Source organism: Oncorhynchus mykiss, chromosome 8 (genome assembly GCF_013265735.2).
Source record: "Oncorhynchus mykiss isolate Arlee chromosome 8, USDA_OmykA_1.1, whole genome shotgun sequence".
Lineage (NCBI taxonomy): Eukaryota > Metazoa > Chordata > Actinopteri > Salmoniformes > Salmonidae > Oncorhynchus > Oncorhynchus mykiss.
The window spans coordinates 24770645-24786784 of NC_048572.1; the positions used below are offsets into that span (position 1 = coordinate 24770645).

Below are 16140 nucleotides of genomic sequence, written 5' to 3' on the forward strand. Positions count from 1 at the left end.
AACTATGCGTGGTAGTACAGCCTGGAGAGTCGGGACTGGAGGCTGTCTGTTCAGTCTGTGGTAGTGCAGCCTGAATGACTGGAGGTTGTCTGTAAATCCAGACATGGTGGCATGGCGTGGGTCCAGCCAGGCACCATGGGGGGGGAGTGGAATCCTCCATGACTCAACAGCAGACAGAAATGCTCTGATTGGCTTGGAATCACTGGACCACAGCAGCAGCCCTCCCTCATCTCTATCGCTCTCTATCTCTTCCTATCTTTCCCCCTCTCTATCGCTCTCCATTTCTTCCTATCTTTCCACCTCTCTATCGCTCTCCATTTCTTCCTATCTTTCCCCATCTCTATCGCTCTCTATCTCTTCCTATCTTTCCCCCTCTCTATCGCTCTCCATTTCTTCCTATCTTTCCCCATCTCTATCGCTCTCTATCTCTTCCTATCTTTCCCCCTCTCTATCGCTCTCCATCTCTTCCTATCTTTCCCCCTCTCTATCGCTCTCCATTTCTTCCTATCTTTCCCCCTCTCTATCGCTCTCCATCTCTTCCTATCTTTCCCCCTCTCTATCGCTCTCCATTTCTTCCTATCTTTCCCCATCTCTATCGCTCTCTATCTCTTCCTATCTTTCCCCCTCTCTATCGCTCTCCATTTCTTCCTATCTTTCCCCATCTCTATCGCTCTCTATCTCTTCCTATCTTTCCCCCTCTCTATCGCTCTCCATCTCTTCCTATCTTTCCCCCTCTCTATCGCTCTCCATTTCTTCCTATCTTTCCCCCTCTCTATCGCTCTCCATCTCTTCCTATCTTTCCCCCTCTCTATCGCTCTCCATTTCTTCCTATCTTTCCCCCTCTCTATCGCTCTCCATCTCTTCCTATCTTTCCCCCTCTCTATCGCTCTCTATCTCTTCCTATCTTTCCCCCTCTCTATCGCTCTCCATCTCTTCCTATCTTTCCCCCTCTCTATCGCTCTCTATCTCTTCCTATCTTTCCCCCTCTCTATCGCTCTCCATCTCTTCCTATCTTTCCCCCTCTCTATCGCTCTCCATTTCTTCCTATCTTTCCCCCTCTCTATCGCTCTCCATCTCTTCCTATCTTTCCCCCTCTCTATCGCTCTCTATCTCTTCCTATCTTTCCCCCTCTCTATCGCTCTCCATCTCTTCCTATCTTTCCCCCTCTCTATCGCTCTCCATCTCTTCCTATCTTTCCCCCTCTCTATCGCTCTCCATCTCTTCCTATCTTTCCCCCTCTCTATCGCTCTCCATCTCTTCCTATCTTTCCCCCTCTCTATCGCTCTCCATTTCTTCCTATCTTTCCCCCTCTCTATCGCTCTCCATTTCTTCCTATCTTTCCCCCTCTCTATCACTCTCCATTTCTTCCTATCTTTCCCCATCTCTATCGCTCTCCATCTCTTCCTATCTTTCCCCCTCTCTATCACTCTCCATCTCTTCCTATCTTTCCCCCTCTCTATCTTCCTCTCATCTACTGTACCGACATTTAATCTCCCTTCAAATGATAGGGGAGGGAGAAAATGGAACTCCTATGTATTTTAGGAGCAGGAATCAAGCAGGGTTGCAGCCTCCTTGCAAATGAACACGCTGGCCTAACCACCTCTGTGCTTCTGCTTCGGTACTCACAGAGGTGTGTGGGGAATGGGGTGGGAGAACGAGACAAAAAAATAAAGAAAGATAGATGAGCAGCACTCTATGGTTGGTTCTGTTGCTGTGACAACACCGCTGTTTTACAGTCACAAACCGAACGGGGCGGGAGAAATAAAACCACCAGCTAGTGCTCCTCTGTGACTGGCTTGCAAAGTACAGCACCTGCTGCCATAAGACAAACCCCACAATCTATCCAAGATCATTTTCTATGTAATATTGTGTGGGGTGACTCATATCCGCAAATGCTGAGAGAATGCACTTGTAACAGACAAGGAACAAACAATAAACATTTCTACAGTAACATACACATAGTTCATGTAGTGCTGAAGATCCTCTAGGAACGATGAAATCTAATGAATAAGCTTTATGACTCCAGGCAAGGTAGGAAATGAACTTCTGATGTGGTGTTGATGGTGCAGCTCAACCCTCTCACTTAGTCAGTACTGCAACAGTCCCCAGGAGTGACAGATGAGCCTAAGGCAGTGTTGACAACAGAGATAAAGAACAAAAACGGCCTCAATTCCAGCAGCCCCAGAATGAAGGAAGTTAGAGGTAGTTTCGCGAGCCAATGCTAACTAGCGTTAGCATGACTGGAAGTGCAATGTCTGGAAGTCTACTGGAACAGCTAGCATTCAAAGCTACCTCAAACTTCCTTCATACTGGATGCAGAGACATGAAAATGGTATCCATGAGTTCATCTGTCCCTTGGTAAATCGATACATCTCGCACTATCCCTTTAATGTTTTGAGATACAGTGACTGAAGTACTGTACTCACCCCTGTGCAAAGTCTTGATCAGGGATGGGCAACTTTGATGGGGGTGGGGGCCACAAAATATCATTTATTTAACCTTAACTTAACTAGGCAAGTCAGTTAAGAACAAATTCTTATTTACAATGACGGCCTACCAAAAGGCAAAAGACCTCCTGCGGGGAAAGGGCTGGGATAAAATATATATATATATATATCATGAGGGGCCGCAGTGGCTCGTGGGTCTGCGTACACACATCTGCAGTCAGACAGAGCCCCCCCCCCCCCCCCCCCCCCCCCCGCACTACATTGGATGTAGTGATCACAATATAATAGCCATATCTAGAAAAAACTACATTGTGTATAAGCGAATATACAACATACAAGAGGTTTCGCAAGGATTCTCATGTCAAATATGTGAAAAATATTTGTTGGTCTGATGTATGTAATGAGGTACAGCAGCACTAGCAGCATTTATGAAATTGCTTCTTCCGGTTACTGATAGGCATGCGCCTATCAAGAAACTGACTGTTAGAACTGACAAATCCCCATGGATAGGTGATGAATTGAAAAACTGTATGGCTGAGAAGGATGAGGCAAAGGGAATCGCAAATAAGTCTGACAACACAGCAGATTGGCCAACAAAATCACGTAACTAAACTAAACAAAAAGAAGTAGAAACTATACTATGGAACAAAGATAAAGTATTTAATGAATGATAGTAAAAAGCTCTGGAGTACCTTAAAAGAAATTCTAGGCAAAAAAGCAAACTCAGCTCCCTCTTTCATTGAGGCAGATGGCTTGTTCTTAACAAAAGCCTTTTGATATTGCCAACCACTTTAATAACTTTTTTGTTGATAAGATTAGCAAACTTAAGCATTACATGCAAACAACAAATGCTGAGCCTTCACATTCATGCATATCGAACCAAATAATGAAAGACAAACGCTGTAGTATTGAGTTCTGCAAAAATGGTGAGAAAGATTTTTTTTTTTAATAAGGACAAGCCACCTGGTACCGACAGTCTGGGTGGTAAATTGCTGAGGTTGGAAGCAGAATACATTGTGACTCCTGTTTGCCACAGCTTCTATTTAATCCTAGAAGATGGTGTGTGCCCTCAGGCCAAGAGGGAGACAAAGAATAGCAAAGCACCCTTTAATGGTATTAACAGGCGACCAATCAGCCTGTTACCTGCGCTTATCAAACTTTCTGAAAAAACAGTGTTTGACCAAATATAATGTTATTTTACAGAAAACAAATTGGCAATGGACTTTCAACATACTTATAGGGAAGAACACGCAACACGCTCAGCACTGACACAAATGACTGATGATTGGCTGAAAGAAATTGATAATAAGAAGATTGTGGGAGCTGTTTTGTTAGACTTCAGTGCAGCTTTTGATATCATTGATTCTAACCTATTGCTTGATTTTACTTGTAAAGTGGGTTTATTTGCGGAGAAACTCCATTTTTTGCTTAGCTGTGGTGGTTAAATGGTAGAATTATTGCCTGCCACGCGGGAGGCCGGGGTTCCTTTCCCAGTCAATGCGCTAACTGAATTTTTTGAAGTTTTTGATTGTAAATAATCTATTTGTATGTTTTGCCTGGAAAATTATGGTCGCTAGTGTTTGTATAAGATATAAACTGAACGTTTTAAAAGCTTGTTTGGTTCAAATTGATAGAAGGGATAAATTGAACGTTTACAATAGATTGTTTAGGTTAAATTGATAGACTAATTCAATTTAAAATAATAATGAAGCGAATTTTGATGCAAGACGATGTCTGTTCACTAAATTGAGAATTGAGTCGTATTTAAATTACTGTATCAATAGAGAAGACAGTTACCTAAGTTAAAGAAATTCTGAATAATAGCGGAGAGACGATGAAGATAGAAAGTGATTACCGAAATGATTTTCATTCTTATAGATTGACTGACGCATGTTATAATTTTGGCGCTGCGTGTGCTATTTTTAAAGAATTAGGATACATTTCATAAGGTGTGAAGAGCAAAGAGAAGAGGAAGTTATAAAGTTGGGGTTTTAATCTTACGATAGAGGTAAGGAAAAACGTTGAAAAGGGAGGGGTTATATTTTTGCCCACTGGGAGAAAAGAAATAGGATGTTAAATTGTGAGTGAGTAAAACATTGTGAGAATAGATTCTGATGGTTATTGATTCTTGGTTTGATTGTTTAAGTAACACCAGTTAATTTGAGCAGGAAAGTTCATGTAGTCTAACATTCTAGTATGTTTTCCTTTATGTGGAACAATGTCAGGTCATTAAAGTTGATTACTGGTTGAGTAGTATGAGAGCCTGTTTGCAGAAGACTGAATGGGTATGAATGTTGAAAAGCAAGCTTGGGCCAAACTAGTAAACTAGTATGTTAAGTGGGGGAGTATCATAGATTTTAATTATAGTGTTGTTACTGCAATAGTCAAAATAATTTAATATGTTTTGGGAAATTAGCTAGGTTGAATTTGGTTATTTGAGTTCCTTTTTTATTGGCTTTTTAAAAGAAAGGTTGGAATCAAGTATGATGCCTTGGCACTTAAAATCAGATACCACCAGGAGCTTTTTCCATCAGTAGTTGTTTTTTGAGGAACATGCAGACTGTGTTTTATTTTATTGAGATGTAAACATGAGTCTCTGAGCAATTTTGTCATCTGAACCATTATAGTAGTGAGTTCTTGTGTAGTTTGTTATTTGCATGAATTTATCACTGTATCATCTGCATACATTGGAACTTCAGACCCTGTACAGACTAAAGGAGGATCATTAATGGATGTGCTGAACAGTATTGACCTTTGGGGAATGAAAGCTTTGTGGATATGAGTGGGGCGTAAAAAAGTTTGTTTTGATTTTTACGCTGATGAGACAGCGCCAACATTTGAAAGATTTTAGATTTGTTAAAAAAATCTGGATCGTTTTTACTAAATTTATATCAACAGGTAAAAATGATTAGATTGCTGATTAAAGGGGTTTGTTTATTTGCTTATGGTTTGTTTTAGGAGTTGATTTAACTTAATTAAACATTGAATCATACATATACATTGATGTTGATTAAAACTTATGATTAATGATTTGAGGTACAGTGGAATTATCATTAGGTTTGGTTTATAGTTCACGTTTGAGTTTCTGAATCGATGTAGTGTAATGAATACTAACAAAGTAGTTTGTGTTTTCTCCGGGAAAATTGATATTTCGTAGTCTCTCTTTGGAATGTTTCCAGGGACTATACTCTTGGGGAGAGTGAGTGAGATTGAGGCCATAAACTACCATATTGAAAAGGGCCTGGAGGTTTTTGTGTTAGTGCAAAGGTATCTTAAAGGGGCACTCACCACATGGGATTTTAATGAGTTTTTTTTAATGAGTTTTAATTACACATGCAAATTCTTTTGATAAAGGAATGTTCTGGAAACATGGGATACAAAATGTTGGAACTAGTTGACTATTGTTTGCAATTTGTTTAATATAGTGAAAAACACTGCTTTGAAGGGTTTTGTATGAACTATGACCTTCTGATGACCTTCCGTTGTGGCTTGATCACCCGCATTGGAAAGCCATTTGGATAATGAATTTATGGTCATTTGTAATACTGCTTTCAAGATAATTTGTGAAATTGGTAAATATGTTTCTTAGCCATATTTGTAATTTGGACCACTGTGAAGAGGGAGAGGGCATTGCTTTTAACTAAGGGTATGCTGCTTTAAGTCTATTTTCCTATGACAATAGGGGTTAAATAATTTTTCTTTGTGGAGTTTTTTTCAGTTTAGTGATTTTAATTTGATTAGGTTAGTTGAAATGTTGTTTTATATTTTATTAAGTTTTTGTTTTACATTACTCTCATATGGAGAGATATGTGTAAAACATGGGGGAGGATTCTGTTTTTTGAGGGTTTGAATTGAAGTTATACACCTTAAGTGATATGTGAAGGAGTGTATTGTATTGTTGTGTTTGTTTTGTTCTATTCCCGAGGGGTATAGGTCTAACTTCTTGATCCTTGGCTCTACGATGGAGTTGACAGTGAGATGGGGAGTATAAACCAATTTGAAAGAATAGTTTCAATAGAATGTTTTGATATTCTCTGTGAAATATGTTTAGATATGTGTATTAAGAATAATTGGTAAAAGTAATAATTTATCATGTAGTTATTGAACTGAACTAAACTGTTGTTCTGATCTGTTCTTTCGAGGTTATCATGAAAAGTGACATCAGACGGTATCTTAATGCATGGAAGAGATAATTGGACCGAATAGGGTGTGTACCTCAAAACCCCCTCTAACTGGCTGAAGAAGAGTGACAAAGGCGTTGAAGAAGGCTTTCCGAACCACTTCTACCGAGAGAAAAGAACCAAGCCAGAAATTGGTGTACAGTATCAGATCTAAGCTCTCAACTGCTTTTCTTTCATGTTTCTCTCATACAGTGAGAGTCCACTTGGAGTGATCATGGAGAAAGATCTGTTCTAACATTTTCTTATGATGCTGGTATATTGGTTGACGAATGGACAAGACATGAGTGGTAAAGATGAGACATTGAAATTGGGACATTATCATGGGCCGTCCACTTTGAACTGTAAAGCTATCTGAAGAAGAACGAAAGAGACGCCAGAAGAATCAGTGCCTGTGTCAATAAAATTGTTTATACTTTTGTGGTATCAGGTTGATTGAAGAGGTCTACACCATGTAAATTGTAGTAATTTAGATTAAGAATGCATTGAGATACTGATCTGTATTATAATCATGATTAAAAAAGTTAATAGTAGAATCATGGGATAATTATACTGAATGTAAATCTGCTAATATTGATGTGTGTTAAATTGAGGTTTTTACTTTGAGTGATAAGACAAATTTGAATCACTGAGGAATGCCATTCTAAATATTGGTTGGATAAATAGTTGGGTTGTTACTTATGATTTGGAATATGAATGATTTCCCTGACCTATTCTCTATTCCTGAGTATATTTCTGAGCATGAGGACTTAGAGGGATGTCTGTCCTATATGTTGTGAGGAGGCCTGTGTTTAGATACTGGTTCTCATGTAACTTAGGGAGCATTTCTATGTGTTTTTATTTTCCTCAAATGTATTATTCTGTGTTATTATGTGCATGTTTGTCTTGTAGAATAAAGGTTGTAAACTTAGTTTCAGAAGGGAGAAAGGGAGAAAGCTTACATATAAGCTAAGGTATTTGACATTGAGGGGATTTGATTTTTTCTTTTCTTTTCAATATTGAGTATGTAATTAATATTCTGATTCTTTAGAAGGGACAATGTCCCTGAGAGGGGAATGTTGGGGAATAATCAGAATTAGTTGGGTAACATAGATAAGATGTTTTATATTCATTATGTGCTTGTGAGTTACTTCTCATCAGAATGTCTATTTTTGTATAATACTGTTGGCCGGTTGCAGTTATCTGTTCTCTGTCATGGGGTAAGTTACTTGGGCCGCAGAGAGGGGAGGGGTCAAGCTTGTCGTCATATGTAAACATATCTTTTAAATCAATTATCTCTTGGCTCCACAATGTCTGTGTGCCAGTCACTGTGTCTCTGTGATCTTGTCCAGGAGGATTGTATTTGATATATTCCTGTTCATGAGGATTTGTTTTATGGTCCTGAGAGCGAGATGAGAACATAGTTTAGGAGACAAAGCTGAACGATAATTTATAGCCAATGCTGTCTGGCTATGTGTGTCTTTGCTATAAAGGATCTCAGTTGCAATGTGTAAGGCCTCTCAGAGAATTCCTTGCTAGACACTGAATTGATCTGAGAGTCACAGGATTGTGATGGAGCTCATATAAATAAAGATGGGCTTTATGATAACTCTGACTTGTGTGTGGTTTGCTCTCATGATTTGGTAAATACAGGACATTTCCACGACAACACCCACCCACCCACACACCCACCCACCCACACACACACCCACACCTCTCGCTCATTTTTTAAGTGCCGGAGAGCAATCAAAATGTAAATTACGTCATCATTTTCAAAACAAATTACTGACAGATGTACACTATTGAATATCATGATAGAATATGCATAAAATGCATCTTCCAATTGCAACATCTGCCCATGCCCACACATATTGTCTCAAAATAAAAATATATTTTTAATACCCTCAAACACCATTTGAAAATAGGCCATGGCATCATCACTGTAAACTATGAATGATAATTCTTCACGTTTTACCAGTGAAAATGTCCAAACTGCGTCTGCCTGCCAATCATTTGATCTCAATCAGTTTCATGGGAATGTGCATTTCGATCTTCTTTAAGTGTTTTGTGAGCCAACTAGAGCAGTTGGTGTTAAACTACAGAGCCCTCCTGTGTTTTGTTTCAGTCGGAGCACATTCAACCTAGTGGTGCACTATTTTGAGTTTTGGAGATTTTTTTGGGACTATTCAGCTAACCATCCTAAAATCTCATGAAATGAGATGGTGTTTTTGATGTAACAGCAACATTATACTATGCTATTATACTTGGTTATGTTATGTGGAATACTAATGAATCATTATGTGATCTTCCAAGACATTGGTTCAGCTTTGATCTAACTTTACTGAATGAGCACTATTGTGAGAAGTGCAGCACTACTACTCGGCGCAACTAGCAAACTAATGGTTGCCTACCGCAAAATTTGGTGATGCAGAAACGAGAGACCACGTATGGCCATTTAATGAAAATCTGGGAATGTTTGGACAATATTTGGTTTTAGGGAATGTAAAACAGCTAGGAAGGGAGGCTTTTCAAGTGGGATTGAGACTGAGTGAAGCAGCAGCAAATGATGTTGAATGAGAAACTAATGAGCATGGAGAGCCTCACAAGTTTGACGAAATGACCTCATCCAAAAGTATGTGGACACCTGCTTGTCGAACATCTCATTCCAAAATCAGGGCAGTCGGCTTGGGCCATTATTGTTTTCTGTTTTTTACCAATGACCTTCCACTGACCTTGAATAAAGCCTGTGTGTCTGACGAGTCAACTGTATACACGTCGGCTATGACAGTAAAATAAACAGCTGGCACCCTTAACATAGAGCTACAGTCACTTTTAGAATGGGTAACTAGCAATAGGCTGCTGCTGAATATTGCAAAAACTAAAAGCATCGTTTTTGGGACATATCACTCGCTCAACCCTAAACCTCTGATCTATTATTGAATAATGTGGCGTTTAAGCAAGTTGAGGAGACTGAACTGCTAGGTGTAACCCTAGATAGCAAGCTGTGATGGTCAAAACATGTAGACTTAATGGTTGCTAACATGGGAAGAGGTCAGTCCAAGATAAGGCGCTGTGCTGCTTTCTTGACATCTCAATCAACTAGACAGGTCCTAGAGGCCCTAGTTTTGTCGCACCTGGACTACTGCCCAGTTGTGTGGTCATGTGCAAATAAGGACATAGGCATCGTTGTAGTTGGTCCAAAACAGGGCAGCACATATTGCAACTAGATATACATGGAGAGCGAATGTCAATGGCATTCATGTCAATCTCTCCTGGCTCAAGGTTGAGGTGAGATTGACTGCATCACTATTGGTCTTTGTGCAAGGTGTTGAAGGTACCGAACTGTCTGTTCAAGCAGTTGGCCCACAGTTCAGACACTCATCGGTACAACACAAGACATGCAACCAGAGGTCTCTTCGCAGTCCCCAGTTCCAGAACAGAGGCTGGGAAACTCACAGTAGTAAATAGAGCCATGACTACGTGGAACTCCGTGCCACCCCAGCTAACTCAAGCTAGCAATAAAACCATATATATATATTTTTTAGGATAAAAGAACACCTTACGGCATGACGGGGACTGTGAAGAGACACAGACTTTTTCATATATTATGTATTGTATTTTGCATTGTATTATGTATTGTATTATGTATTGTATTATGCATTGTATTATGCATTGTATATGTATATTATGTATTCTATTTGTTGTGTTTTGTTTCCTGTTTGCACCCATTAAGAGTAGCTGCTGCCCTGGCAGCGGATCATAATAAAATACTAATATTAAATATACCTTGCTAGCAAAACATTTTTAGTGGCCCCCCCTCTTTTGTTATGGGGCATAGATCAAATATTGCAGTTTTGAAGCTTATTTGCGGCAATTTTACACATTTTGGCATGGGCAGAGAAAAAATGTTGCAATGTATAACAAATGTAATTCATTCTACTAATTTTGCCATGTGGCGGAGAGAAAATGTTGCAGTTTTACAGCTAATTTCCTTCAATTCTACACATTCTGCCATGGGGCGGAGAGACGTGTTTTTTTATATGATATCTGAGTTAGAGTGACTAACAAAATCAATTGGGGGGGGCCCCTGGTCGGTAATTCAGCCATGATAACTACAGGTTTAAATAGCTAGCTAGACTAATGTTAACTGACATGGGCTAATTGAGTGACTGTCAGTGACTGACATAACAAGAGAGAAACTGCTGATACACAACCAAATTTAGAAATTGCACCTTGTGTATTCTACTATTTTACCTCTCACAAACTAGCGGGCCACCAGTCTAGATATAGAAGACAGTGATCTTTTGCTGGTGTTAAAATGTAGGCTAAATGACACATGCACATGAAGTAATAAAGGAAATGTTTTAAATAGGACAGTGTTCAGTGGCTATTTACCTTTCTCAGCAGGCAGCAAATCCTCTCAATGTTCCGGAGTCGCTCTCTCTGTTGGAGCCAAACAGGAAACAGTTACATCACCTGCATTAAATATACATATGGAAACACAACAGTTGTTCTGATGAGGTTCAGCAGTCCAAAAATAGGGGTATTTTACACACCTTAGTGACTAGATAATGTAGTAAGTACAACTGTCTAGTCACTAAGGCCTGTAGCATACTTGTTACAAGCTGGGGAGAATCAGGAATGTTTCAGGAGTGTGTTAGGTATACAGGAGTGTTTTGGGTAGCATGATGCCGCTGGCCTGTGAAGCTGGATTTGCATTGTGTAGGCCCACAGTGAGACATGGATGATGCTGGTTCCTACCTTCCCATTTCTGCTGAGCTATAAGCAGACTCTGCATCTTCCTCTGCCTGTGTCTGTCTGTGTGTGGTGCTGGGGCTTTGTGGAGTCAACCCAGCACTGCCTAAAGCACTTGTCTACCCCCCACTTCTTGGCCCAGCGCTCCTCTCTCTGCAGAACTACAGTGCAACCAGAAACTGGCGAGGACATCAAGGGCCATATTTAGAAAAACCAATGCCAGGCGACACCATTTCTTGAATGGCGCATGTGAGCAGCATGGCATATGGCGATTACATAGAAACGTTCCCTATTTTGGGCAGTGCTTGTTCCTATGCCTGTTGTGGATGGATACCTCGCCCTGAGAGTCCCAGTCTCTACATGTGTCTCTATCAGACCAAATTGACTTGGTTGATGTGCAAAATTGTCATACTTGGGATGATGTGGAGAAATGATATATGAATGACACCCAAACAGGCTTATCTTCCTCTGCAGAGTGCCTGTGAAATGGGGGGGGGGGGGGGGGGGGGGGGGGGGGGGGGGGGGGGGTTGAATGTTATTTCCCAAAAGCTACATTAATCAAGACTAAACATACATATTTGATTAGTATTTTGGAGAGAAAAAAACACTACAGAAGAACTTCCTCTGATGGGATGTATAATTCATCATGGAGTCGCCTGTACGCCTCTAAATAATGTAATCTGAGGTAACACTACTGTAGAAAGCCAGTCTAGCGTACATTGGAACTAAGACCATTGCAACGGTTCTACAGGCTCTGTGGGGGAAAATGTGCAGTCTGGTGGCTAATCTCCATTTGAGCATCAGACGTTTTTTTATCTCTCATCTCAAAATCTGATACGACACATAATCTACACGTCAGTCCTCTTGGAATTGTTCTGGGTTAAGACGGTGGAAAATGTCTTCAATTGCCTCCTTTTACTGTACTGTTTTTCTATTTTAAAAGTGCCAAGTGTATTGAGATGTTTTAAATGCACTTTAAAGTTTGACTTTAAGGAAGTCCCCTTCCACGGAGAGAAATGTGCTATTATATTAAGAGTAGAGGTAGGAAAGAGGACGGGGTTGAGGAGACGTCAAATTGAGCTGCGGGTAGTCTCATATGCATACGTGAAGTCAAATCTGCAGAATACTTTGATGTTCTCCAAGCACATTTTGCATTGCTTCCTCCTCCCCATGTCCTCTCACGACCTACTGCAGTAGTTCAGCATATGAAACCACAACATCTATGAGAAGTTACCGTAAATTAGCCCTATTTTGGGACTGCAGCACCTAATTTGGGCGAACCTGAATTTGCCTCAACACATGTTTTCCTCTCCTCTCCCGTCTCGAGGAGTATGAACGAGGCCATGCTAATATATTCCAGTGGTAGCCATGGAGACGCCAGATAACTGCCGAGGTATCAACACTTCTCATTAGCAAGCAATTAGACAGGGCTCGCTTTGAAATGCTACTCAGCGAGAATTTGCTTGACAAGCAAGTGTGCTGGGGTACTGTAAATAAGACGCACAAAAGTAAACTGAGGCTCAGGGTGAGAATAGAGAGGAGAGCTAGAGAGGTCAAGGAGCTGTTGAGAGAAGAAGAGGAGTGTTTGACAGGTGAGAAACCCGTCTCTGGAGTGTGTACCTTCACTGTCTAGAGTACACAGTACACACAGTGCTCTGTCGGAGGAGTGAATGAATATGGGCTAATTACTGGTTCACTTTCTGGAGATGAGCATTTAATATTTTATTAGGATGCCCATTGGCTACAGCCAAAGCTGCAGCTACTCTTCCTGGAGGTCCACACAAAACATGACACAATACAAAACATGAATAGACAAACAATTCTTCAAGCTCTGTCAAGTTGGTTGCTGATCATTGCTAAACAGACATTTTCATGTCTTGCTATAGATTTCCAAGCCGATTTAAGTCAAAACTGTAAGTAGGCCACTCAGGAACATTCAATGTCAATATAATATCTGAATATAATACATTTTAAATGATGGCTTTAACACAACAAAATGTGGGAAAAGTCAAGGGGTGTGAATACTTTCTGAAGGCACTGTACACTCACATTCCAACACACACATAAACTACCTATGCTCACATGCACACAAATCACACACATACATGCATAGACGCCAAATCCCCCCCCCCCCCCCCCCCCCCCCCCCACACACACACACACAGACTCACACAGACACACTTTCACACTCCTCACGTACGCTGTTGAATACTCTGTTTATTATCTATCCCGATTGCCTAGTCACAGTTACCCCTACCTACATGTACATAATTACCTCAACTACCTCATACCCCTGCACATTGATTCGGTTCCGGTACTCCTTGTATATAGTCTCGTTATTGTTATTTTAATGTGTTACTATTTCCTTATTTTTATTGCACATTGCACATTTTCTTAATGTTTAACTGTTTGGTTGGGAAAGGGCCTGTAAGTAAGCATTTTATGGTAAAGTTTACGCCTGTTGAATTCGATGCATGTGACAAATAACATGTGATTTGATTTGGAACATGTACTCATAATAACGGCCACACTGCAGTCATCCATTTTTGTTACAGCTGCTTACTGTTACAATTGCAAGTCCGGATCCTAATCTCTCAGAACCAGTTGTTCTGTAAACACTAACCAGAATCTTACAACATTAGGAACTATCTGTGTCCTTGGCTCTCCCGTTTGACGTCAATAATATTCATAAGGAGAGGAGAAATGTGACGATCCAGTAGTGGAGACTGATGTACTGTCAGTATAGTGCAGGTGGTTCTCCAAGTTGGCTTTATATTATGACTTACCTTGCCTGAGATCTCAGGACTTGTGTCGGCTCCCAGAGCTAACACCTAGAGTTTACCCAGTGAGCCGTCATCCCAGGTTTGATATCTGGCCGATTACATGGGCCTACTTTAAAGCTTTTCTTGTAACAACAACAACAACGTTTTTAGACAGGACCCAGTATTATGCCAATCCACCCTTCACCCTTTGGAGTCACACTGACATATAACTTATAGTACTAATTTACTAGAGATCTAATTAAAATGTAACCTATAGGTTACACATGAGTAGTACAGAATTCCACGATCAGTCTTGGGAAATAAAATCATAACATAAGTAATACTCCTCTCTCTGCGTGATAATGCAACTATGGTAACTGCTTCCCTTTCCTTGCATTAATTTATTCACTGTTTTATCAGTCTGATTTTTAATGCAAGACTTAGATTATATTATTTGCTTCAGGCTAATCCCTGGCTGATAGAACGTTAGTTCAGAGTCGGAGAAGCAACATATGCCATCAGCATCACAAAGCAGGGCCCCATCACAAGAAGGGCCCTGAGCGCTGTGGGGAATAAAGTATTAAAGCATGATGTATTCTCATCAGGCTCTGCACTGGTGTGTCATCTGAGAGTCTCAGAAGAGATAGGCAGATAGGCACTGGCCTCCTCAAAGTAAACAACATTGGCAGTGCTGAAATACATCTGGGCCTGAATGTACGTCCCCATAGACCCAGAGGACTTATACACTACACACAAGGGTTCGCACACACACGTCCACCTCCTTCTCGAACACAAACTCTCTAGGAATAAACCTACTTTTTTTCAGCCCACTGTTCTCTGTGTTGGCACTCCTCCCTGTGATAATAGGCCCTGTCTTTATATATGTGCCTGAAGCCCCAGAACCAGAGACTCACAGCTGTGTGTGTATGTTTGAGTGTGAGGTTGGATTCTATATGTGTGTGTGTGTGTGTGTGTGTGTGTGTGTGTGTGTGTGTGTGTGTGTGTGTGTGTGTGTGTGTGTGTGTGTGTGTGTGTGTGTGTGTTTGACTCTGTGTGTGTGTGTTTGTGTGTCTGTGGATCCCTACTATGGTTTCTCTAGGTCTAGTGTGAGCCCTGACTCCCAGAAAGCCCCCTGGGGGAAGGGCAGATGACAGTCAGCCACTAATTAGCCTGCTGCCTGGGTGTGAGGCTGATGTAGCAGACAGGGGCATCATGCACCCCAAAATGTTGAACGGGCACAAAGTATGTGAGAATGGCTGGTGGTGGAGAATTGTGCATTTTTCAAACACCTGAAACAGCTTGTTCCTGCAATCTAGAGCCATAATCATTATGCTTAATTCTATGTAAAAAAATGTTTTATCTAAGCATACCTCTTGAGCTGTCTGTATCCTCCTGACTGGTGGTTCTTCATTAAATAAACTATATCTTTTTCTCTGCATCTCTACTAAAATCTGGGTAAAAGATTGAGAGGAATGGGAGTCTTATTCAGTACATTTAGTTATTGCTTGCTTTTCAAGACTCTACCAACCTTGGCAGCAGGCATGCTAGCTATGATAGCTACTCTAACTTGATTGATAGCCTGAAATGGCTTCTTGGTGGCTAGTTATGAGGTTGGGAGATTGGGAATCTACAGTATCTGGGCTAGCTAAAGCCAACTTCATAACATTGCTAGATGGCAAGTAGTTTTAAAGAGAAACAATTATCTTTAAAAACAAATCTGAGGGGGCACATTCCCCTGTGCTCCCTATGGGAATGACACCGCTGGTGGCAGAGGTGGCAAGGGTGGCAGGGGAGTAGGGTGGTGCCCAGGGCCATCAATCTCCAATCAGGACTCATGAGGTGGTCGAGGGAGGTAGGAGAGGGAGGGAGAAATAGTGTGGAAGAAGAGAGATGGAGGGAGAGAAAAATGGAAGGTGGTATCCATGTCACAGTGGAAGGAAAGAGCATGGAGGCCATGGGGAGTGAGAGACTATGAAGTTGTGCAATGGATTTGACTAAATACATTTTTATGTCAAAGTA

The 16140-nt window shown here is 40.8% G+C and overlaps 1 protein-coding gene across 4 annotated transcripts in view; it reads right to left on the reverse strand.

The window, feature by feature from the left end:
- Window positions 1–16140, reverse strand: part of LOC110529662 (protein cornichon homolog 3) — a 56360-nt gene that overhangs the window by 31588 nt on the left and 8632 nt on the right. For all 4 annotated transcript variants that reach the window (XM_036985109.1, XM_036985108.1, XM_036985110.1 and 1 more), the window contains exon 3: window positions 11000–11047. In XM_036985109.1, the coding sequence (XP_036841004.1) occupies window positions 11000–11047 (48 nt within the window). The remainder of the gene's footprint in view (window positions 1–10999; window positions 11048–16140) is intronic.